Consider the following 24,929-nt stretch of genomic DNA (forward strand, 5'->3'; position numbering starts at 1 on the left):
GTCTGTCATTTACTCCTCAAATGTAATTGTAATCTATCCTTAATATGTCGACTTTTCAATACTTTCTAAAGTATATGTCGATTCATTCTCAGGTAAAAAGAAAACTGTGCCCTGTAATGTGGGGGCAATGTGATACATTTAAGGCCTGTCAGATCGAGCTACTACGAATAATACGGTAAATACCATACCCCTTTTCTTTTTTAAGTAATGATAATTGGGAGGGGAAAAATATATATATATAAATGAGGAATAACATGAATTAAAAAAAAGAGGGGTGGAGAATACAGAAAGAATTCATTAAAAGGGAAAGAGGACAGAAACAAAAATCCTAAAAACGAAAGAACTTGAGTCGAAAATAAAATGACCATTCAAAAGGATGGTAAAATAAACGAGGCACATCCCATGCGCTGGGTTGCGGAGAAAGGGGTAAACTTAAAAAAGATAATGTCATGTGTAAAGACATACACATGAACATCCTATTCTATTTCTTCCTGGAAATTTCTTTTTCTCCATCCGTCTCTTTCTAACAATTTCTGAAACAATGATTTCATTCAATAACAATAAAACTAAGAAAATTCTGGGAAGAAAAAATATGTTCATCATGCGTAAATACGACAATCAATCAGCATCATCATCATGATCATCATGTCCTCCCTCCTTATCATCATAATACAGAGCGTTGTGGCCAAGTGAATTAGTTCTCTGGACTTTGAAATATAGGGTCCTGGGTTCGAATCCCAGTCATGATGTAACTCCATTCGGCAAGAAATCTATACACAATGTGTTGCTCTCAACCCAGGTTAGGTAAATAGGTACCGACAGGAAGTAATTGCTGAAACAGCTGTGAGCACCGGCATCAGCTTCAGCACCTTTTCAAGACAGACACGTGCGCTTAACACATGAACACTATCATTATTGTTATTATTATTATTATTAGTAGTAGTAGTAGTAGTAGTAGTAGCAGCAGCAACAGTATTATTATTATCATTATTATCATCATCATTATTATTATTATTACTATTATCATTATTATCATCATTGTTGTTGTTTCTGTTATTATTACTATTACAACATCATCATAACAATTAATTTGAAGGGCGCCTTTGCAAAGCGGTTTTTTATCTTCAAACGTTAACAGGCCAATGATCAAATGAAACATGATAAATAAATAGAAACATAAATAGATGAATAAATACATTATCAAAAGCGTTGTTCTTATCACACCTCAATTTTACCTGTGTCGTATTTTTGCATCTGTGTGTACCAACGAACGGATCAAATATTTTGCCTTCGCTGCTGTTCCCAGTATCATTCAAAGCACACTGGTGTATGTCGAGTTGGTCCAGCGAAATATCAATGGTTGTCACACCACTGTCGAAAAAAAATCAATAAAAAATCTTATGTAAAATGATTGATAAAATAATGTTACACTAGGAAAACATCTGCATGTGCATGTTATGAATACACTGCAAAAACTCCGGTCTTGATTTAACACCAGTCCGGAATCACCAGAGAAGTATTGAAACAACACCAGTTTGGAGTCAAACCGATGCTGTTTTAATACTAATTGGTGTTGTATAAACACCTTTCTGGTGTTAGACCAAAACGAAACTGGTGTTGTTTCACACTTCTCTGGTGTCGACATATACAGATTCCGGGCTGGTGTCAAATCAACTCCGGAGTTTTTGCAGTGTAGAATTTATCAAAGGTTATTCTTCTACGCTATCATTCATAGTAGAGGATCACTTTATATAGGCTTGAATCACATGTAGGGTATTTTGGATCACACATATAGGCCTATTTTCAAAATACGAGCTAAATGTTACAAGCCCAATAAAACAATTATATCCTATATAATTATACTGATAAAGTAAGACAATCTGAGTAGCGACTCTAACATGTTGACATCCAACACGAAACTACAAAGAAATCATATTTGAAGGCTTTAATCTATCAATATTGTTATGATTTTTACGTTGATTTAAAAGTATTTTTTATTGTTATTTTGTTACGAAATTTCCGTGCATATTATTTTTTTTTGCTTTTAATAATAAAAAAAAATAAACTTACCGGTACATTTTCAGAGGAAATTCTAACTTTATACAAAAAATTACCTTTTGGCAGCTCGCTACGTCCTCAACATGTGAGTATGAAGTAAGGCATTTAATATTCTATTAATAAAAGATGTTGAAAACTAGTCAATTTAAATGGATTGCTATAGGCCTACTACAAAAAGGCCTAATGAAAATTGCTACTCAATCTGCTGGACGAAAGACGAATTAGGCTGGTTTGTGACAGGAAAGGAAATGATGAATAAAAATCATCGTTTTAAATGATTATACACTGTAAAAACTGTGGTGTTAAAACTGACACCAATTGGTGTTAATAGAGGACCACACCCTGAGGTGTTAAAATAACACCCTAGAGATTGAACATAACACCAAAGAGTGTAAATGTAACAACCATACGTGTTGTAATAACACATATAGGTGTAAAACTAACACCAACTATTTAACACCGGCGTAAAATAACTGGTGTGATCCTCTATGTACACCGGTTAACACCACAGTTTTCGTTGTGTATCATATCGTCTTTAGATGACATCAACTGCTGTTCTCAAGATTAAAGAGATGATGCAGGGGCGTGGGAACGATTTTCGAAGAAGGGAGGGGGGGGGCTGGTTTTGAAAAAAAGACAATCCCAGCACCCCTGCACTGTAAGAACTGTGGTGTTAAAACTGACACCAGTTGGTGTTAATAGAGGACCACACCCTGAGGTGTTGAAACCACACCCTAGAGATTGAACATAACACCAAAGAGTGTAAATGTAACAACCGAAGGTGTTGTAATAACACCTATGGGTGTTAAACCATGGACCTATTAATAGGTCCATGGTTAAACTAACACTGTCAATTTAACACCGGTGTAAAATAACTGGTGTGGTCCTCTATGTAACACTACAGTTTTTGCTGTGTGCTTCTTTAGGACCATGAGATGATCAATTTAAAATTCAAGGATTATATTTTTCGGTTAAGCATGCTAAGGAGAGAGGCAAAGTAAACCTTTAATCCATTTCTCCACCATTCATTCATTCATTCATTTAATTATCATGATGAATACCTCGTTTTACCTTGAAAATTGATTGCGTTGAGGAATTGTTAACCACGTTGAAGGAGTGTAATGGATTTCGAGCAAAATTTTAATTTAGGCGTCGGGCATAATTAACTGCTGGATAATTTTGACGTATAGAAAACTGGGATGTCGTTTATGACCTTTGAATCACCAGCGATAAAATACAATCAAAAGTGCATTTACAGCGTCATTGATTGGCTGAAGGCAACCAAACGACAATGATTCATGCAAAAATATTATAGAATTGTTTATTTTGCGGGGGTTTCACCCTCGTCTATATATTCATTCGGATTGGAATTGATCATGCTGATTAAATGATCAAATTTATCTTTTGTTTTCATCAATTTGCAATAAAAAGAAGGCTAAATATACCGGTCTAGTTAGCTTTTAGAATTTTAATTAATTTAGCAATTGTAAAAGCAAACGCAACAACTACCCCAAAATCATATAAAAACTTCCGGGATAGACGGTTGTAGACCTTTCTCTTCAAGACCGCATATGGAGCGGGGGCAACGTTTTAAATGAACATTTTCACAAAATTCACCAAAAGTGTGCACCAAATCTTTCAATTTCACTATGGAAAATGCAAAAGCGCCCCAATGACATACTCTGCGCACATGGCGTACGGCCACTTTCTCTTCGGTTGTTCCAGACGTTTTTTTTTATTCTCTACCAACGACCAATCCACATTTGTAACTGCAACAACCTTGAATCGTCAAATCTTTTGCAGAAACTGTGTTAACAGTGGGTGTTATATTGTGTGCCTTTGAATATTTCTTGCAGACAGGGTCCTAAATGGAGTTTTATATACGCATGCTGTTCATCATCAGCATCATAATCATCATCATCATCACCACCACCACCACCATTATCACCACCACCATCATCATCATCATCACCATCATCATCATCATCATCCTCATCATCACCACCATTATCCCCACCACCATCATCATCATCATCATCAACATCCTCATCATCATCATCTTCACCACCATCACCACCACCATCATCATCATCACCACCACCATCATCATCATCATCATCACCACCATCATCATCTTTTCCCACCATCATCACCACTATCATCACCATCATCATCATCATCATCATCATCATCACCATCATCATCATCACCACCACCATTATCATCGCCATCATCACCATCATCATCATCTCCATCATCATCATCACTACCATCATCAGCAGCAGCAGCATACGCATCAAGTATGATCGTTTAAAATAAACTTTATTCGATTTGTTTGGGTTTTTTTTTAGGGGGAAGGGGTGCAAAGTTTTTCCCTATGATGAGAATGCGATGTGACATCGTTTATATCCCCAATCCGCAATAACCTTTACTTCACAAATCAGTTAAAATGATAAAGACTAGTGGTCGAATGTGACTTTAATCATAGTATTCAGTGCCTTTGTCCTTGTAATTCATACTTCGCAGGACGACCAAGGAGACATTTAAAGCGGTCTTGTGCCCAGCTCTCTAGAGATAATAACCGACATTATGAAAGAAAGCGCCTTTTTCCAAGTATTCTAACATTTGGTAGGCCTACTTGAAGTTCAGTTGCCATGGTTTCAGAGAAAGGAGATGTAATTCAATCGCATCATTTCCATCTAATACTCCGCTTTCAGCATGTTCAGGAGACCATCATTAATATAAATCATTATCTTAATTATAAAATGTGGTTGTAAAAGGGTCTGCCGCTTTCACGCTTAGACGGTATCGAAGTCATTCATATATGAGACAGTGGCCGAACTACGGGGTGTAGGCCCCCCCCCCCGCCTTTAAAAGGGAAAAGAAAAGAAAAAAAGACGGATAAGAAGGGGAAGCGAAGGGAATAATTGCCAAACAGAATAACTTTCAGGTATTTATATAAATAAATAAATAAATAACAGATTTCCTTCGCGGGTTTTTCAGCTTTTTTTATTTAGTTTGTAAGAATAAAACTAATATGTGCTTTTTAACTTCAGACTACCCCTAAAAAAAATCAGGTTTTACCAGCACACCGTGGAAAATGTGAACGACATGTTTCTTTGCCCCCATAACATTTTCTTTCCATCATGTTCACACCTTAGTCTGTGAACATTTCCATTTTTCTTTTTTACATATTTAACAGTTTTCATACTCATGTTGAAATATGATCTGATTCAATTTTGCTCTATGCATTTAGCTCCGTTCATAAGTTCTTACAATTCACAATAATGCCGATATTCATAGACAGAACATTGAGCACGTATAGCGGTCCCCAAAATAGACCATTTTGACATGATGAAAGAGGGTCGTCCCTCTGGTCCCTCGAGAACGATTCAAACCCCTTCTTCACCTTTACTTTACGTCATGCTTTTTAAGTACCTTTGCCTTGTTGCATGCATGTGGAGATGCTGCTGAGGAGAGGGGAGGGGTGGGTGTTTATGAGATACTGGGAAGAGTAAGTAGATATTTCATCTAGGGGTAGGGTCCACACCCTACTGCCCACCTATACAGGTAAACACGATTGCCTTCACCACCTCCTCCTAAACCTATAAATGCCTCATCGTATTTATATTCACTACATTGCACGAGACGCCTCTAAAGCCATACACCCAAATCCTTCCCTTCCCAATGCATATTTGAGGTAGATTTAAAATATTGTTTTCACTTTCCGTTACAGATCTTATTTTAAAGCTGAAATTACCATTTCTTTTCATTTACGTTTGTGTTTATGTTACAAAGCTGTCGGTTCTTTTGGTTATGTTTTCGTTGCGTGCGGCTTATTTACTGTATTTTTGTTGCATGCTTTCATTATTTTCGTTATTTTCTTTTCTCTTTTCGTTAGTTTCGCTGTTCTTTGCCTATCATTTTTTTATTATTTTCTTTCCGAAAAGCTCTAATGGAGACCCGAAAAGAGGTCGAAAGCTTAATTGGCATTAAAGGAGAGTGAACAAATTCTCATTCGTCCGCAGCCCCTTCTGAAGCATATTCACGTAATACATACCAAAATGCAATAGTACTACCTCTGCCTTTAAATGGAGATAAGAAATAAATATAGAATTCATTGAAAATCTGCAAGAAAAAGTTATCTTCATAAAGAGGGAAGATATTCCATTTATTTATGACTAGATTCGCTTTCACCTTGTTGGCAATACTGAGTAGCAATGTAGTATTGTGATGAAAATATCAGGTTCAGTTTCACCAATTCACTAATACCGTACGATCACGATCTTATTCCATACAATGTGAAAGCAATACTGTACAAATATTAATACTACATTATCCACTAATTCTATTGAAGGTCAAGTCCACCCCAGAAAAATCATGATTTGAATCAATATAGAAAGATTAAACTAGCATAACGCTGAAAATTTCATGAAAATCGGATGTAAAATAAGAAAGTTATGGCATTTTACAGTTTCGCTTATTTTTCACAAAACAGTTATGCACAACTCGGTGGTATGCAAATGAGAGAGTCGATGATGTCCCTCACTCACTATTTCTTTTGTTTTTTATTTTTTGAATTATAAAATAATTCAGTTTCTACAGATTTGACAAAAAAAGATCCACTTGACTGAATTACTATTTTTTTAAATCAAAGATCTAAACAATAGTATTGCACCACGTGCTTAAGATATTCCATTTGGATACATTAGATCATTACATAAAAAATAATTTCACCCGTGTATCAGATATATTCCATAGGTACGATACTAGAAAATGTAATTTTAAATTTGTCAAAAGCAAACATGAAGGTCATATGGGGAACACTTATTTTAATGGCATCCAATTTTGGAATGCTCTTCCTAATCAATTAAAAGCTATTTCAAATTTTGCTCACTTTAAGAGTGTATTAAACATGTTAAAGAAGCACCTAAAATGGAATCTACTCGAGAACAGTATTACCAGTACATTATCACACATGTACAGTTGGTTTCTCGTATTGTAGATAATGTAGGGTATGTTAAAACATAAATCTTGTTTCGTATAAGGTAGATTATTGTTTGCTTCGGGTTTTGGCAATTTATTTGATTGATGGATATGTCTTTCTTAAGATGTTCCAGACTACTTGTCGTAGTTTATACATTTTGTTGTTACAATATATTAATGTTTTATACTAACAATAGGACCCCAATGGAAATAAGCCTTTCGGCTTTCATGGGTTATTCTGTTAAGGTATTGTTTTCTCTTATTGTATCTCATATTACCTGTGATATTCCTGACGAATGAAATCAATCAATCAAACAATGGTATGATTCACATGTTCGGGGAGGAATAAAACTTTGTTTCATATGACAATGAGGAGAAAATTTAGATATTTCATATTTCATGTAATGAAATACAAAAGAAATAATGAGTGATGTCATCGGCCCCCTCATTTGCATACCGACCAGGATGTGCACATAACTGTTTTGTGAAATTAAGCCCCTTAAGCGAAACTTCAAAATGTCATAGTTTCCTTATTTTACTTCTGATTTTGATGAAATTTCCGTGTTGTAACATGAATTTTTCTCTTTTTATTCAATTTCATTTTTTCTTGAGGTGGACATGTCCTTTAAGCAATGTAAGTTTTAAAGCATTGCAAAAAAATCACTCGATCAACCCATCATCTTGATTGAAGCAAACTTGCTTCCTGGCCAGAATGACCCTTTAAACCAAAAAAATATTTGTTTTTCTTGTTTTGGCCAATATATTTTTCTTTTAAGTAGAGACGAATGTCACTGACCAAGATTTGACACTGAAATGAGGGAAACGATGGGATAGAATAATCCTGCAATGGTCAGATGGCAGTTTGATTTTGTACAGTGTCATCCAAAGTAAAAAAGGATCCAGAAACCATATCCTGAATATCTTCGAGTTTCATTATTTCATGCTCATTAAAATAATGATAATATTATACGTTTACATTTAGATCATCCCGACAAATGGCTTAACATATATACAACTTATAGGGAATAAAATTTGTACTTACGCGAAAGTGAACTCTGACCCCGATGCCGGGTTAGACCAGAAAAAGGGAACAGAAAATGTGACCATCCAGACGTCTCCTCCACCGCAATCAAAGTAAGGTTTGGTCCAGTAGCCATCGGTGATATCAACAAAGTGCATATTGTCCAGAACGGGAACCTGTGATTGTGATGGTAGAGGAAGATCCTCGCTCACATTGGATTGAATATCAGCAGCAGTTGCGTTCCTGATTCGAGTAGTAGGTGTGTCTGTGACCAAAGCATCCTTGGTGATATATTTCAGTGGATCTGTCTTGTCTGTGGTGCCATTGTGTAGTCCTATCTGTGTGGCTACCTGACTTCCCAGAGTTGACAATTCTGTGGCGCTAAGATAATACGAATGTGTTGAAAGAGCGTAGGGTGAGGAGAACTCTTCAGAAGTTATGGCTACCCCAGGAGTGGGAGTGGGATTGACAAGGGAACCCATCGTATTCTCTAAAGAGGAGCTCCCGGTGCATCGTTCGCATGGAATGTCTGACTCGGGCGAGCTAAACACAAACTCATTATCCTGAAAAGTTGAGCTTGTTGTTACTGCAGACGACAAGCCAAAGGTGTAGTTTCTGAAGGACTTAAAAGGGATGTGGAACCAATCTGTTTCTTCCATGGTGTAATTATATCCGATTGAGAGATCCTTGGCAGTGATTGCATCACATGGATCGGGAGCCCGGAATGCATATGGGCAGAAAAGGGCATAGTCGCGATAAAAACTCGTCTTGAACGCGATAGCTGACCCAAAGACATCTTCATGATTCTGGACGTTCCCAAGGACCAGTGAGTAAAGAAGATTCTCGTCTTCGGGATGGATACCACGGATGTGGTTGCCTGTCCTCGAGAAGGTCGTCAAGAGATTTGCAGTATTGACTGCCACGTTGGCCTGCATAGTCCAACGGTCTTGGTTGTACTGAAGATCGAGGGACGGTCCGAACGAGCAGTTATCTTTCTGCCTCGCTATCTCTTCAACATATTCTAGAGCTTTGGTGACCGGATCCACATCGGACGACACGATGTCCTCCAATGGAAAGACGATGGGTAACCGCGAACCAAACACCAATGCAAACGACACCCAGAACATGTACATAGTATCGACTTAAATGAAGACAACATGATCAAAAAATATAAATCCAGGTGGCATCTAATTTTAAGTTTTAAACATATTACTGCAAAGGACATGCATCCCCGTCGACCTGCTCAGTATGCTGTTCCGCGAAGCGTCTGGTGATTGCCATCAGGTAAATAACGACCTGAAGTGAGCATCCGCGCAGAAAAAACAGCATCTCCCGCTCCCTCCCCATCATGCCAACCAGTGGCGTAGCTACGGGGGGGCATGGGGGGGCACGTGCCCCCCCTGAGATTTGGTGTGCCCCCCAGGTGCCCCCCCCCCCCAGAAAAAATTGGAAGAGCAAAAAAAAAAAGAAAAGAAAAGAGGGAGAAAGAAAAAAGGAAAAGAAGAAGAAAGACAGAAGAAAAAAGAAGAGGAATATAAGAGGAGGAAGACGAGTGAATGAAATAATGTAAGGGGAAGACTTGCAATAAAAAAAAATCTTTTCATGTTTTACTATATAAAATTTTTGCTGGCGCTTCGCGCCATAATTGCCTGTTCGATGGGATTCATATCTTGCTCAATGGGCTGATGTGGAGCAAGTTGCAAAACATATTTTAGCTCGGACATCGAGCTTTCATTATTTTTTTTTATTTACAAATTTAAGTGCTCTGTAAAATGTCCGTTTTATGGTCTACATATCAGCATTTTAAGCTCACGCTGCGTGGTCACATTGTTTGATTTGCCAAGTTCATATTGTCTACGTGTATTCCATAATGTTCCATTAAACAAATGTATTCAGAATGCCCAGATTTTAGGTCTAAATATAAAACATGCGCAATAGCCTGCATGTTCTTTATTTAAAATGTACTTAAATTATCCAGTTTCACATCAGAATATCAATAATTTTCTGCTCACGCTTCATGATCGCATTATTAATGATACCCAATTGACTATATCCTATTTATGACTTACAAAATATGAATAGGGTGTTCCGCTTTTAGGTCTAAAATCTCAATTTTCTTTCTCTCGCGCTTCGCGCTCGTATCAATTGTTTAGTTACATACCTATCCCATTAATTAATACAAAAAAGTGCTTAGAACGACCTTTTTTTAGGTCGGAATGTCAAAAAAATTTGCTCGCGCTTCGCGCTCGCATTATTGAAATATATACCGTCTTCGTGGGTAACTGTAAGCAGTCCTTAACAGGTCCCTTTTCGATAATGCTAGAACAGTTGATAAAAGTTTCTGTTCGCGCTTGGGGGTAAATACGAATCTTGTTCAGGATCACACATAATATTGCCCAGAAAATTAAATTTTCTGGAAAAAATACATTAAAGTAAAAAAAAAAATCGCTCGCGCTTCGCGCTCGCACTTTTTATAAGGCTTATGAGATTATTTTATGTTTACGTTGTTTTATAACAATAAAACTAAGAAGTGACTGATATAGGTGAAGATAATTTGGGCCCCATCCCCTATTGGCGAAAGTCGGATCCGCCCTTGTGGACACATACACACACACCGGAAAATGGCCGGTGCCCCCCCCTGAAAAAGCAATGACCCCCCAGTGCCCCCCCGGGAAAAAAATCCTAGCTACGCTACTGATGCCAACATTGAACAATAACGGATTTTGTGAGAGGGAAGTTGAATCCTCTGAGAGTTCGATGAATGCGGTACCCCTGCTCCAATTTACCCGTAATGTCCGTCGAGATCACAATGCATTATCATGATTACTTTCTAATTAAGACAATATGTTACCTCGTATATTGCTGTCATCTGACCAATCACAAGCAACCCTTGTGACCATCTAATCATTACATCTCCTTCTCAGTCGTCTTCACAGTGATCTAGCATGTCTAATCAAATTGTTTACAAGAATCCGATCAGATGATGCTTGGTGTGTTTTCAGGGTGAATGAATACTCATCTCATGAGTCGGTCTATAAAAACAAAATATTATAGGTGAAAGCACTGATCAGAGGTCCGAAATTATTCATATACCATGTTCGCGGTGGTTTAACATGAGTTTGTATTCTTAGTGCGTATATACATTATCAAGGTGCAACATGTACATGAGACCGGCAAGAGACTCGTAGGGACGATGGAGAAAAAAATCAAATGAAGCTGAGTGGTACGGCGTCAAAATGAATTAGTTAAGGAATTAGAGGAAGCTAAATAAAATCAAGAGATGATAGAATTGTCATGATTATGCACGTTGTATGCGTTATATGAAGAGGAGGAGGAAGAGGAGAAAAGGTGAAAGGATATTTATAAGGAGGATATGAAGTATAGTACACTGTTAAAAACTCTAGTCACTTTTGACTAGACACTCGTCAAATTTGACTACATATTGGGGTAAAATATGCTCTTACTAGAATCTAGTCATTTTCACTACATTAATCTAGTCAACAGGAATGACTAGAGAGACTTGTAAAAAAATGGCTAGAAATATCTAGCCGTTTTTCACAAGAAACTGGTCAAGTTCGCTAGTAGAATGTGATCTGACAATAGCACTAGTTGTTTTTGACATGGTCAGTCTAGTCAAAAAGTACTACATTTTTATTACATTTTATTGCACATCATCGTAATTAATTCCAAATATAGATTCAAAAAAGTGCATTAAAAGGATTTTACTAAAACTTTTAGTAAGTTCTATCACAAATTCGCAATATGACCGTGTATATTTGTGTCGCCTGACAAGTGTGTGCTCCCCATAGAGTTTGGTGCTCCCTTTTTCAAGCAGCAAAATCAGGTCACAAGTTACCTGCATGTGCCATCTTCATTATTACATCAAGAAAACAGACAGCAGACAGGGAAATAGAAAAAATTACTTTGGAAAGATTTATTCAATTACTGAAAAGTTATATTCGTACAGTTGCAAGAACATGATGAACATTAAAATGAAAATAAAATACATGTTGTACAACAACTGAAAATGGAATTTTCTTTTTAATTAAACGGAAATTGTGTCACTCTTGTCTAGGACCAGAAATTCGCATAAATTCGTTCCAAAAAAAAATTATCTCTAAAATTCTAAATAAGTACCCGTCACTTCCATTACCATAAATAGAATACAATGCCATTGCACAATGGTAAGATTGATTGATATATTGATTGACTGATTGATTGATTGATTGATTAATTGATTGATTGAGTTTATTCGTCATGAATATCACAGGCGATATGACATGTATGAGATACAATGAATCTAAAAAATACTTTGGCAGGATAGCTTATGAAAGCCGAAAGGCATATTTCCAATGGGGGTCCTATTGATAGTACAAAACAACAAAATGTATAAACTACGACAAGTACTGGAACAAAGTAAAAAAAGATATATCCATCAATCAAATAGTTTTCACAAAACTTGAAACAAGCAATAATCTACCTTACATGAAACAAGAATATATTTTAACATACCCTACATTACTTACAATTGTAGAAACCAACTGTACAAAATGTGTGCTTTTTACTGGTATTACTGTTCTCGAGTAGATTCTAGTTTTAGGTGCCTCTTTAATGCACTCGTAAAAGTTGAGGAAATTTTTATCAGCTTTAACTTGATTACGAAGAACATTCCGAAATTGGATGCCATTGAAATGAAAAATGTTCCCTATATGACGTTTTGGTAATACAAAATTAAAATTACTATTTTTAGGGCATCCCCACTGGCGATTCTCTCTCTAGGATAAAGCGTGTCGGTTGTCAAGGTTTTCAGGGATGTTAATAATAACAATATTAATAATAATGATAATAATAACATTGATAATAATAATAATAATAATGCTCAATTCTTGTATAGCGCATCACACATACCATAGCATGTCCCTATGCGCTTAAAGAAGAAATAGTGAAAATAATGATAATAATAGTTCATGGCATGACAGCGTAGACGAACATGGAGCACAAATCTGACAAAAATCTGATGCTATAGCGTTGTGTGTTTGATTTGATTTTGATTTGATTTATTTTATTTCCACATTTCAAAACAAAAACAAAGTATATACAAGTATAATAATTTTTTTCAATATTACATAATAGGCAAATATTTTTTCAAACATATTGAATAATGTACATAAATCATTATAAAATATCAAATTCATTTGAATGAAATCCTTAATAAAAACATGTTGAAAAAAAGTGTAAGCATTGATCATTCTAAGCAATGTTTGTGATCCTGAACAAGATGCGTATGTAACTGAAAGAAACTACTGAATAATTACTGCGAGCGCGAAACGCGAGCAGAAAATCTTTGTCACTGGAAAAAACCCTTTCCGTTACAGTTGGTCTGTCATGGAAAATCAAGGTACTTTTTTGTAATCATGAACAAGATAGGTATTTTTATTTATTTATTTATTTATTTATTTATTAGAACATATTTAATCAGGTACAAAAGATCAGTATAAAACTGTTTTTCATCAATGACCTGATGAAAACATAAAGAATAACATAAATCATCACATCATACATGAAAATATAGTCAAAATCTAAATCAAAGATAACAATACTTAGTAACATAAATAAACAAATATTGTTACTTAGATGGTAATATTAATCAAACTAAAATATTTTGAATTATTAAAAGGAACAGTAACTAATTTTAATACTACTAATTGTATAATTTATTCGCTGATAAAAACAATGAACAATGAAATAATCCTGGCACAATAGAAAATCGAGTGAAAAATCAATTGATGCGAGCACGAAGTGTGAGCGGGAAAATGACAGTTAGACCTGAAAATGGGACACTATTAATGTTTTGGAAATCATGAAAAAGGATGGGTAACTGGGTATCTTCCTACATTAAAGGTCAAGTCCACCTCAGAAAAATGTTGATTTAAATCAATAGAGAAAAATCAGACAAGCACAATGCTGAAAATTTCATCAAAATCGGATGTAAAATAAGAAAGTTACGACATTTTAAAGTTTCGCTTATTTTTGACAAAATAGTTAAATGAACGAGCCAGTTACATGCCAGTTACTAAGGCATTATATTTGGCATTTGGTGGGATATTAAAACCGGAGTAGGGCCCAAAGTTGTACCCAAATGTAGCATAGGATGCGAGAAAGGAAACCCTAATGCAACCTGTTTGTATATCAGAAGTCTATTTCTGCCCCTCCCCCTACGGAAAAACACATTACTTTCAATTTTCCGGAAAAAGTTTTCAGTTAACCATCCTTTTTCACATTAGACATCAAGTTTTCAGAATTTCTTTTGGGAAGGCCACTTTTCAGTAACTTCAAAACGCAGTATTTGCACTAAACTTTGGGGTATTCCTTTATCGTCAAGTATTCCTTTATCGTCAATTGTAGATTATGTATGTGTCTATTTCAGACCCCAAGAAATCCTCACAAAAGTTGTTGTATTATGGAATAATAGCTGAGATACATGGAGGGCACCCTCTACCAACAAGTACACATTCTGTGGTAATTTTAACAGAGGGCATGATTTATAGAGGGTGCACTGCTCTTCATTGCCCAAGTGCTTCTAAGCTATAGCAAATACACAAAAATCTATTAAGTACAAACTCAAAAGTTATAAATGATAGCCACAGCAACTCGGGAAACTTGTTAATTTACTGACTTTACACAAATGTTTTGAGTATTTTTCAAAAACAATTTTGGGGGACTTTATCACATAGGGCGCCCTTGTTAGTAGAGCCATTCGTTTTTCTATGCTATTATTTTTCCCCTTAACTTATACATTAATTCATTATTTCATTGTAATGAAAACTGAAATGGAATTCTCTTTTCTTCTGTAGATACTGCGTTTTTCCATGGGGAAACCGTGCATTCGGTTCGACGTTCCGCCAAAGTACCTACATTTTCTTCCATAATTATCTCAAAAACAACAACAGTATTTGTTATTTGGGGCTTGAAATAGGCACATATTATATGCTCTTCAATTTCATAACAGAATACTGAGAAATAATATAGTTTTGAGCGACTATGAAAAAAGCCCCCATAAAATGCTGAGTTTTTGAACTTGTGAAAATGTAGATATTATGTTTTTCCATTGGGCATGTTGGGAGTAGATTTTATTTCCAACATGTTTTTAGAATAATGTTTATCTTGGAACTTATGTTTAATCAGTTCATTCTATTTACAATGTTCAAAGGTCGGAAATTATGTTCCCAATTATCAATATTACATTTTGTCATGTTTGTTTGAAATGTCAGTTGTTATTTTCATGTAGCTCTGTTCTATTCACAAGCAATCGTTCTTAAAGATATTAACACAACTCGTCCGTTTGTATTTTGCTCTTACTTAACCAAAATGGCCGATTCCAAACAAACCCCGGTTAAAATAATCGCTTGGGTCTTGCCAAGGACCATCTCCACAGCTCTATGCAAGTGTTTAAAGGTAAATGCTAGTTTTGGTAACGATATCAAAATGAGTTCGTACAGAATCCAATGAAATGACCACTAAAGTGTCTGTTTGTATAAATAAAACGCATGTGCCAAAGGATTCTGGAAGAAATTGTGTAATTGCTGAGAAATCAGCAAATAAGCACGGGATTCGGGTAGGGCGTCGTGCCCGACGCCCTAAGCAATAATTATACATTGTCCCACGTGCGCTTATCTGTGTTGGGGATTTTCGGTGTGAACATTTTTCAGCGTAGATTTCAAGATTTCACAAAGTCCAGTTAATATAACTGTACCAGATCTAGATCCTCGATGATATACTGGCAATTAAGTCTTGTTTTACAGACTTTCTCATGAAATCAGTGTTAACTGCAACTACTGGAATTTCTCTTTAAGTGGCGTTGAAGGAATAGAAATATGGTTTGAGCGGTTTACACGAGCGTACAGCGTGAAGAATGAGTACGAGAATCGGACGGGTGATAAAATGCCCCTGGAATATGAGGGTAATGAAGAGAAAGTACGGGAAGCTACCAAGTTGTTTGGGGGTCTCAGTGGAACTGACTTAGTCCCAGAACGAGTGGTGTAAGTACAAAAAAGATCTTAATTATATTTCTCATTTTTGTAGTTTTCAAAGCAGCTTTGACAGCTCATGTTCTTGGTCAATATGATTGTATATATGATTGTATATCCCTTTTATTATTTTTTGGAGGGAGCAGCACAGGTTCAATTCATTACATTTCAGATAAAACATTATCTTCTGCCAAATATAATTTTTAGTATGAATTATACAAAATCTTTACTTTTAAAAACATAAATATATAACATTATTTATTTTCAATTGTGCTAGATATTCTTCTAGTCAAAATGTCAACATTCTGTGTAAAAAAAATAATGAGTTTCAAAAGCATTTTAAAATGTTGGAATCCCCTTTATCGTTTTATCATTAAGGCAAACTAAATTTAAATCAGGCATGAAATGCCGAAGAAGAGCCATTTTGATTTTGTGGACTGACGAAAGAGGACGGATATTACGCCAAAGCAAGTTAATTCGGCCCTACAATAAGAAATAGGATGAGGAATAAAGGGAAAAGACAAAATACTATGAAGAATATGAACATGAGAAAGAAGGGGATTAGAGCAGAACGGGGGGGGGGGGGGAGTGTTGATTTACTGGGAGATGAAGACAGAATTTATTGTAATGTAAACTATTAATATTAACATGCATTTTAATATTAATATTTCGTTATTCTTGTTTTAGATACGATAACGTGAAGAAGGACATTGAACGGTCCAGTAGCAAGTACATATTTGCCAAAGAAGGGTATTTCGTTTTTGAAGACGAGGCAACTCGACCGTACCTACCTTCCGGATTCAAACACGTGTTCTTCATTCGGGATCCTTACAGATTGTACACTTCCTACAGAATAGCCATGTACAAACACCTTACCAACGTTGGTATCCGAACGGGTGATCCGGACGACGAAGAGGCATTCGACATTGAATACGATGACCCAATCGGGAAGGCAAACAATTTTTACAGCGGAACCTTAGAATTCTTTAAATACGTTCGTGAAAATCTGGACCCAGACCCAATCGTCATCAACACAAACGATTTGTTGGCCGACCCTGCGAAGGTGATGAAGAAGTTCTGTCACCTGACTGGTCTTCCTTACAGTGATTCACTACTGCATTGGGATGCCTCTCCGGATATCACCAAGACCTGGAAGACAGCGAGCGACGACATCATCAAGTTGTCCGTTGCCTTCTTTGAAACGGCAGTCTTCTCAGACGGGTTTCTCCCGCTAAAACCAACCGTTCCAGTAGAAAAGATGCCACGGGATGTTATCAGACTAGCTAAGCAAGCTATGCCCTACTACGAAGAACTGAATAAGATGAAAATATGAATGAAAAATCGAAACTTTCATCGACTGATAGAATGGCGAAAAGTTGTAGAAAGAATGTATTTTTATGTAATGAATAAACAAACCCCTATTCAAAGAATTGAATGATATTAAATGCACGCTATAATGTTTTAAATAGGAATGGGTTACAAAAACAATAAAAATGGTAGGCTTTTTTCGATGGAAAAGAAAAACATCGCACAGATTGCAGTTTAAATTGATATTTTTATTTAAGTAAAACCCCAAGGGTCATTAGCTGTATTAGGTGACTGCTTTGATGTTGTCCCCGTGTAGTCTTATAAGCCGCAATAGTTAAAATGACATTCAAAATAGCATGAATGAAAAAGATATCTGTACACAGTGCAGTGGCGTAGACAGGTCCTTAGACCTGGGGGGGATGATCCCTCCTAGCTGGGTCATATTTTATATATATATATATATATATATATATATATATATATATATATATATATATATATATTATATATATGTATATATACATACATATATATATATATATATATGTATATATACATACATATATATATATATATATATATATATATATATATATAATTAATATATAAAAATAAAGAATGAAGGAGATAACGTATACTCGATAAAAACAAAATATCATGGGCCAAAGCAGACGAGTTAAAGATAACAAAATAACACGATCTGCCTCATGGATTATCTCGTGTGTCTTTTAATCACTTTGCTTTCAGCAATAAACAGGGCATCCAGTAATAAACAAACTTCCTTGCACATTTTTCATGGCAGTAATCTTTTGTTTGATTAATGACAATGAGTAAAGATGATCATAAGAGAAATGTCATTTGTCGGATGTCTAGTTATCATCTTGGTCATAACAGTCCTGCTAAACATGATCTAGAATAACTAGTATTCCTTATTTTACTAGTATAGTAGTATACTCTTTTAAAAGTAGCGATATTGTTAATGATCAAACGAATGAATCAACAACTAAAGGAATAAACAAATAAACAGCCAAATAACTGAAAAAATATCAATTACAATTATAGTAATAGGGGTAAAATAAAAAAAGCTCAACATTATATTTCTTATCCACGTGCAGATATGCGGACACTAAAATGATAAGCACACTCTGTTTAAAATTACCATGATTACAAAGGCTTGATTGAAATAAGTATGGAAATAAAATAAACCTCACCGGGTTGTCGGAAGTAAACTGTATAGATAGTAACTTGTTATAATTTCGATTCATTTCTTATTATGTACCTTGTTATGATGATTATGATAAAAACATAGGTAAGGAAATGTAACAGTTTATAACCTTCAAACCTAGAAGACTGCGCACGTACAGAAATCACTGGTATAAGTAATTCCAAAATACATTGCGCCAAAAATATTGAGTGAAAAAAACCTCGGATATCACTGGAGGCCATCCAAAATTTGCACTTTCATTCCAAAATCATTCATTTACTAATTCGCTTCTTAGAGACTGAAAATTTTCACCTTTCCTTTGCAAAGTAGGGGTTGTGGACATGGTCAGCAGGGAAAAGGGTCAGTGTATGTGTATAGGTAATTTCTTATTAATTCGTTTGAAGAGTGTCATATCAGGGAGGGGAGCTTAAGATAACACCCTTCCTGGTACGACTATCACAACAACTACATCAACAATACAAAACAGAAAAGAGACGAAAATAGAGACAAAATTTGTAAAGTTACCTTAACACTTCTTTTAATACGCAAAGAGCGCCCCCATGCGCTGACAAATATCGCACATGTACATGACATACCTCCCCCCTTAAAAGAAGAAAGTTATAGCAATTTAACTTTCCTTCATTTAAAGAAGCATGTTGAAATAATAACACTCAGAAGAACGAGTAATATGAAAACAAACACAATCCATCCAAGTGCATAGTCAAGACGTATCATTATAAACCTTTACAAAAAAGAGATGCAGAAAACTTCAGTCAATAACAAGCTGGTTTTACCTTTGGAATTCTAATATCACATGAAAAAAAACATATGCCAATACAACAAGGTGACTTAACTCTGCAAGACTTTTTTGTCTTTTTATATACATATATATATATATAACCTTTCCATAGCAACATAAAAAATGAAATTAAGTCCTTCAATGCAAGAACTTTGATCCAGCTTCATGTTTACAAATGCAGAACCTGAAGAGAGAAAAAATAAATAAATGAAGAGAACAAGAGTTAGAATATGTAGACTTGTTAGAACAAAATGAATTGTTCCATGTAATTGATATATCGATTTTTTTTTGTCATTAAAAGATAGTTATTAATAAACTATTATAGACATTCATCTCAAAACATTGCTTGACCACCTGGATAATGGAGTAAAAAGAAGAAAATCACTTTTCTTTTAAAATTATTGTTGTTAGTGTTATTTTTTTTTTATTATGTGAATACTAGTTAACGATCGGTTTGCAGCTTTCCGTTTTTTTTTTGTTGTCGTTTTTTTTTTATTATTGTTTTGTTTGTTGTTTCTAAGGAGGTTATCTGGCAATTGACTGTAGATTTGTCTAAACTCTAGAAAGCGCATCCGCAATAACATTGTCATTTCCTTTGATATGAGTCACGTTCAGCCCATAAGGCTGAAGAAACAGACTCCAACGGAACAGTCTCTGATTCTTGTTCCTAAACCTTTCGAGGAAGGTTAGTGGATTGTGATCCGTGAAAACGGTCACATCGGGGCAGCTACTCAAATACACATCAAAGTGTTGAACTGCCAGCACCAGACCTAGGCACTCCTTCTCTACCGTAGAGTATCTTTGCTGGTGTACATCAAGCTTCTTCGAAAAGTAGCTCACAGGTTTCATGAAACCCTCTTCATCCAACTGAAGGAGAACTGCACCAACTCCTACCTCACTTGCATCAGTGGCCAGTAGGAACGGATGCTCAAAGTTAGGAGCCTGCAACACAGGCTTTGAGATCAGAACAGCTTTCAATTTCTGAAAGGCAATCTCACAGGGTTTGGTCCAATCAAACTTAGTCCCCTTCTTGAGAAGATCTGTAAGAGGAACAACAATGTCACTGAAATTAGGAACAAACTTGCGGTAAAATCCACACATGCCCAGAAACCTCATCACCTCCTTCTTTGTGGAAGGGGCAGGGAAATCCACAATAGCTTGGACCTTTGCCTCTCGTGGGGCAACGCATCCATGCCCTACTACATGACCCAAGTAAGTAACTGTCGCCTGCGCAAATTCACACTTTGACAAATTCACAACAAGTCCTGCCTTGGTCAATCTGACAAACACATCTCTCAAGCAAGTTAGATGATCTGACCAGGTATCACTAACTACTAGAATATCATCAAGATATACTACAACATTGTCAAGTCCTGCGATTACACAATTCATGAGCCGTTGAAATGTTGCTGGAGCATTCCGCATGCCAAAGGGCATAACCCGACACTGGAATAACCCCTGCGGGGTAACAAATGCAGAGATTTCCCTTGCCCTCTCTGTTAATGGCACCTGCCAATAACCTTTCATCAGATCCAGCTTTGTGATATACCTTGCATTGCCAATCTGATCAATGCAATCCTCAATACGAGGTAGCGGAAACGAGTCAGGTTTTGTTACAGCATTAACTTTCCTGTAGTCAATGCAAAAACGCTGACTCCCATCTGGTTTTGGAACAAGAACTACAGGTGAGCTCCAACAGCTCTGACTAGGCTCAATGACACCACATGCAAGCATATACTCAAGTTCCTTCCGCACCTGGCTCTTCTTTCTTGGATTCAAACGGTAGGGATGTTGTTTAATAGGCAGATGATCGCCTACATCAACATCATGAATAGCCTCTCCGGTATATCCCAACTTATCTCCACATACTTCAGGGTAATCAAGAAGTATTTGTACTACATCCTGCTGTTCAAAATCTGATAGATGACCCAATATCTTTGAGGGATTAGCCATCACATGTGAATTATTCACCTTTCCAGACATCCCTTCACCAATCTCCGCTTCCACTGGGATTTCAAGTTCTCCAGGAATATGTTCTGCTGCCTTTTCACAAACAACAGCAACTGTCGCCACCTCGTCACGATCATAATACTTCTTCAGCATATTAATGTGGCAAACCCTCTTTGTTTTTCTCCTGTCTGGAGTACTCACAAGATAGGTTTCCTTACCCAAGTTCTTCTCTACCACATAAGGCCCACTGAACTTAGCTCTGAGAGGTTCACCCTGGATGGGCAGTAACACAAGGACTTTGCTACCAGGCTCAAATGAGCGAGGTTCTGCCTTCTTATCTGCACGGGCCTTCATTACACCTTGAGACGACCTCAAATGTTCCCCCGCGAGTTCACACGCCCTCAAGAGTCTTTCACGAAATTGTGACACATAATCAAGCACATTCCCACTCTCCACCTCAGACTCTGACAACATGTGCTCCTTCACTACCTTGAGAGGACCTCTTGGCTCATGGCCAAACACAAGCTCAAATGGGGTGAATCCTGTAGATTCATTAGGAGTATCACGAGAAGCAAATAAGAGGAAAGGAATACCCTTTTCCCAGTCTCCAGTGTTCTCAGAGCAATAAGACTTGATCATTGTCTTTAAGGTCTGATGGTATCTCTCAAGGGCACCCTGCGACTGTGGGTGGTAAGGTGATGAGTTCACCTGCTTGATTCCTAATTGATGCATCACTTCCTGGAATACACTAGATGTGAAATTAGAACCCCTATCCGACTGGATGTCTTGAGGGAGTCCATAGCGTGTGAAAAACACCAAGAGGGCATCAATAACTGTCTTAGCCTTAATGTTCCTCAATGGAAAAGCTTCTGGAAAACGTGTGGTTGAATCCATGACAGTAAGCAAGTACTGATAACCTGCCTTGGTTTTTGGCAATGGGCCAACACAATCTATCAATACACGGCTAAATTGTTCAGGAAAAACAGGAATTGGAATAAGTGGGGCTGGCTTGATGTGATGTTGTGGCTTGCCCACCACCTGACAGACATGACATGACTTACAATACTCAGACACACACTTCCTAAGCCCAGGCCAGTAGAAATGGGCCCTAATCCTGGCCACTGTCTTCCTCACACCTAGGTGTCCAGCAAGGGGAATATCATGAGCTAACCTTAGAATCTCTGCTCGATACTGGGGCGGGACAACAACCTGATCCACGGCCACCCAATCTTCATCAGCTGGGCGACCAGGAGGACACCATTTCCGCATCAACACACCAGACTTAATGTAATAACACTGTGAGACCTTCTCTGCCTCTCCTGCTGTCAGAGCAACATGATACAAACCTTTCAAGTCCGCAGCTGACTGTTGGGCTGCAATCAAGGCAGGCTGGCTGAAAATAGTCCTATCATCACCAGACTGACTATTCATACTCTCACTCAGATCTCTAAAAACTGTATCCCCTAAATCTATGTCACCACCATGTTCAACCTCTCTCTCATCTCGCCCTGCCATAGCCTGTGCCCTGGTAACCGCACAAGATGGAAAAATACCCGGGATAGCTGTTTTCAAAGCCTCTGTCTTGGAATCCACTACCGCACGTCACTCAAAACAGTAGATGGCTGCACCTTACCTCCAGCCAAATCATTGCCAAGCAGCATTGTGATTCCCTTCATAGGCAATCGAGAAACAATGCCAACTGTCACTCTCCCAGAAACCAGCCCACTACAAAGTTCTACATCATACAGAGGAACAGATTTGAAACCTTCATTCACATCTTGGATCAGAGTTCTCATGCCCGTGAAACAAGATTCCAAGGATGACTCATCAGCAATTAATAACGTCTGAACAGAGCCAGTATCTCTCAAAATCACAACAGGAAATTCTTCACCATCAACAGTGAACTTCACCGTGCCATCAGAAATAAATTCCTTGTATCCTTCATCCACCCCATCATGAAACTTGTGCTTCACCCCATCAACACACACAGGGTCTCCCACACAAACCGTAGCCGGCCGAACAAAACCGCTGGCCTGGACTTTATTCTGACCAGTATTCTTGTCCTTTAGTTTCTGACAGTGAGAAATAAGGTGCCCATCCTTCTTACAGTATGCACAAAACAACCTGCCCTCAGGTCTAACACCATTAGACTGGCTACCACCACTCAACTTACTCTTTGGTGACTTTGACCTCTCCACGTCCTTATGTAACGTCTCGGACCTACTCCAACCAAAACCACTCGCTAACGGACTAGGAGGTTGAAGCTGCGACGCGCTACTTCTATGTGACAATTCATACCCATCTGCCAACATTGCTGCATTTCTGACACTAACAACAGCATGATCATTCATGTATGTTTTAACATCACGGGACATGCATCTTGTGAACTCATCAATTAAAACAACCTCACGCAGTGATTCATATGTCATCTCAATTCTCAGAGACCGGATCCATCTATCAAATGCAACCTCTTTGCGACGTGCAAACTCAACACAAGTCTCTGCAGGATCCCTCTTGAGATCACGAAACATCTGACGGTATGCCTCTGGGACTAGCTCAAATGCCTGAAGGATGGCATCTTTCATTTTCCAATAATCAAAAGCATGATCATAGCTCAATGCAGACACGACAGACTGTGCCTTGCCTGAAATGACTTGCTGAATGAGCAAAGCCCAGTCACTTTCAGGCCATTCCATTTTCCTAGCCACCCTCTCAAACAAAAGAAAGAACGAGTCTAAATCAGTCTCATCATACTGTGGAATAAGCTTTACCCTGGCAGAGAACCCAGCTTCCATCGACCTTTTCTCTCTCTCACCCAACTGCCCACTCTGAGACACCATTTCACTATGACGCATCATCTCAAACTCCAGTCGCTTCCTTTCCATTTCCCTCTCATGCTCAGCAGCTCTCAGCCTATCTCTTCTTTCTTCTAGTTCAATCTGAGCCAGTGCAAGCCGTACCCCATCACTGTCAAGTTTAGTTCTGTCATCACAATCATCAGAATCACCACTCACACTTTCAGGCATCAATTCCGCACGGGCCGCAATAGCAGAAAATAGCTCTGCCTTAGTCTTCAAACCCGAAAGATCTAGCAACATTTTTCGTCCAACCGCTATCAGATCATCTTTACGCAGCTGACGCAAGCGAACGAGTGTAAGGTCTTCCTCCAAAAATGTATCTGCGTTAAACTGTGCCATATTTCTCTATCAAGTAAAGTGACAGAAGGAATATAAACAAAAAGAAAGAAGATCCAGCAATATTTAGGAGACCTTTTACACTGTCTAAAAAAAAAAAAATCATGAAAATGTCATGTGATGAAGTTTCTAAACCAAAACTAGCTTAGGCCAAGTATGATCCAGTCTAACAAGAAAAAAAAAGTCACACCAAAAACTCCTCTAGAATGGCATAGGACCTGATTAAAGAAGGATAGGTCTAAATCATTGAAGTAGACAACGTTACGAATTGAAGACTATTCAGTTGCCGGCCAAACTTATCCAGGCAATGAACAGACTTACAGAGCAGTATCGCAACGAAAAAATGTCCTAGAAGAAAGTGCGGAAAAAATGCACAATAAAA

General features: G+C 37.3%; 3 protein-coding genes across 3 annotated transcripts in view; all 3 read right to left on the reverse strand.

Moving 5' to 3' along the window:
• Positions 1-9,402, reverse strand: part of LOC121407921 (probable G-protein coupled receptor CG31760) — a 31,804-nt gene extending 22,402 nt beyond the window's left edge. Inside the window, exons 1-2 of the mRNA XM_041599165.1 lie at positions 8,087-9,402; positions 1,236-1,371 (exon numbers count right to left, since the gene is read on the reverse strand). Of these exons, the coding sequence (XP_041455099.1) occupies positions 1,236-1,371; positions 8,087-9,198 (1,248 nt within the window). The 5' untranslated portion in view covers positions 9,199-9,402. The remainder of the gene's footprint in view (positions 1-1,235; positions 1,372-8,086) is intronic.
• Positions 9,403-19,955: 10,553 nt separating this feature from the next.
• On the reverse strand, positions 19,956-22,868 carry LOC121409752. Its single transcript, XM_041601657.1, has one exon. The coding sequence runs from the start codon at positions 22,866-22,868 to the stop codon at positions 19,956-19,958; it is 2,913 nt and encodes a 970-aa protein (XP_041457591.1).
• A 77-nt stretch (positions 22,869-22,945) lies between these two features.
• LOC121409753 lies at positions 22,946-24,550 on the reverse strand. The gene has a single exon (XM_041601658.1). It carries the CDS (start codon positions 24,548-24,550, stop codon positions 22,946-22,948), a length of 1,605 nt encoding a protein of 534 aa, XP_041457592.1.
• Between the last annotated feature and the right edge of the window lie 379 nt (positions 24,551-24,929).

Source organism: Lytechinus variegatus, chromosome 2 (genome assembly GCF_018143015.1).
Source record: "Lytechinus variegatus isolate NC3 chromosome 2, Lvar_3.0, whole genome shotgun sequence".
In the NCBI taxonomy this organism is placed as follows: domain Eukaryota; kingdom Metazoa; phylum Echinodermata; class Echinoidea; order Temnopleuroida; family Toxopneustidae; genus Lytechinus; species Lytechinus variegatus.

Excerpts from the sequence above, each read along its gene's own strand:
- LOC121409752 (XM_041601657.1), bottom strand. The coding sequence starts at position 22,868 with ATGGCAGGGCGAGATGAGAGAGAGGTTGAACATGGTGGTGACATAGAT.
- LOC121409753 (XM_041601658.1), bottom strand. The coding sequence starts at position 24,550 with ATGGCACAGTTTAACGCAGATACATTTTTGGAGGAAGACCTTACACTC.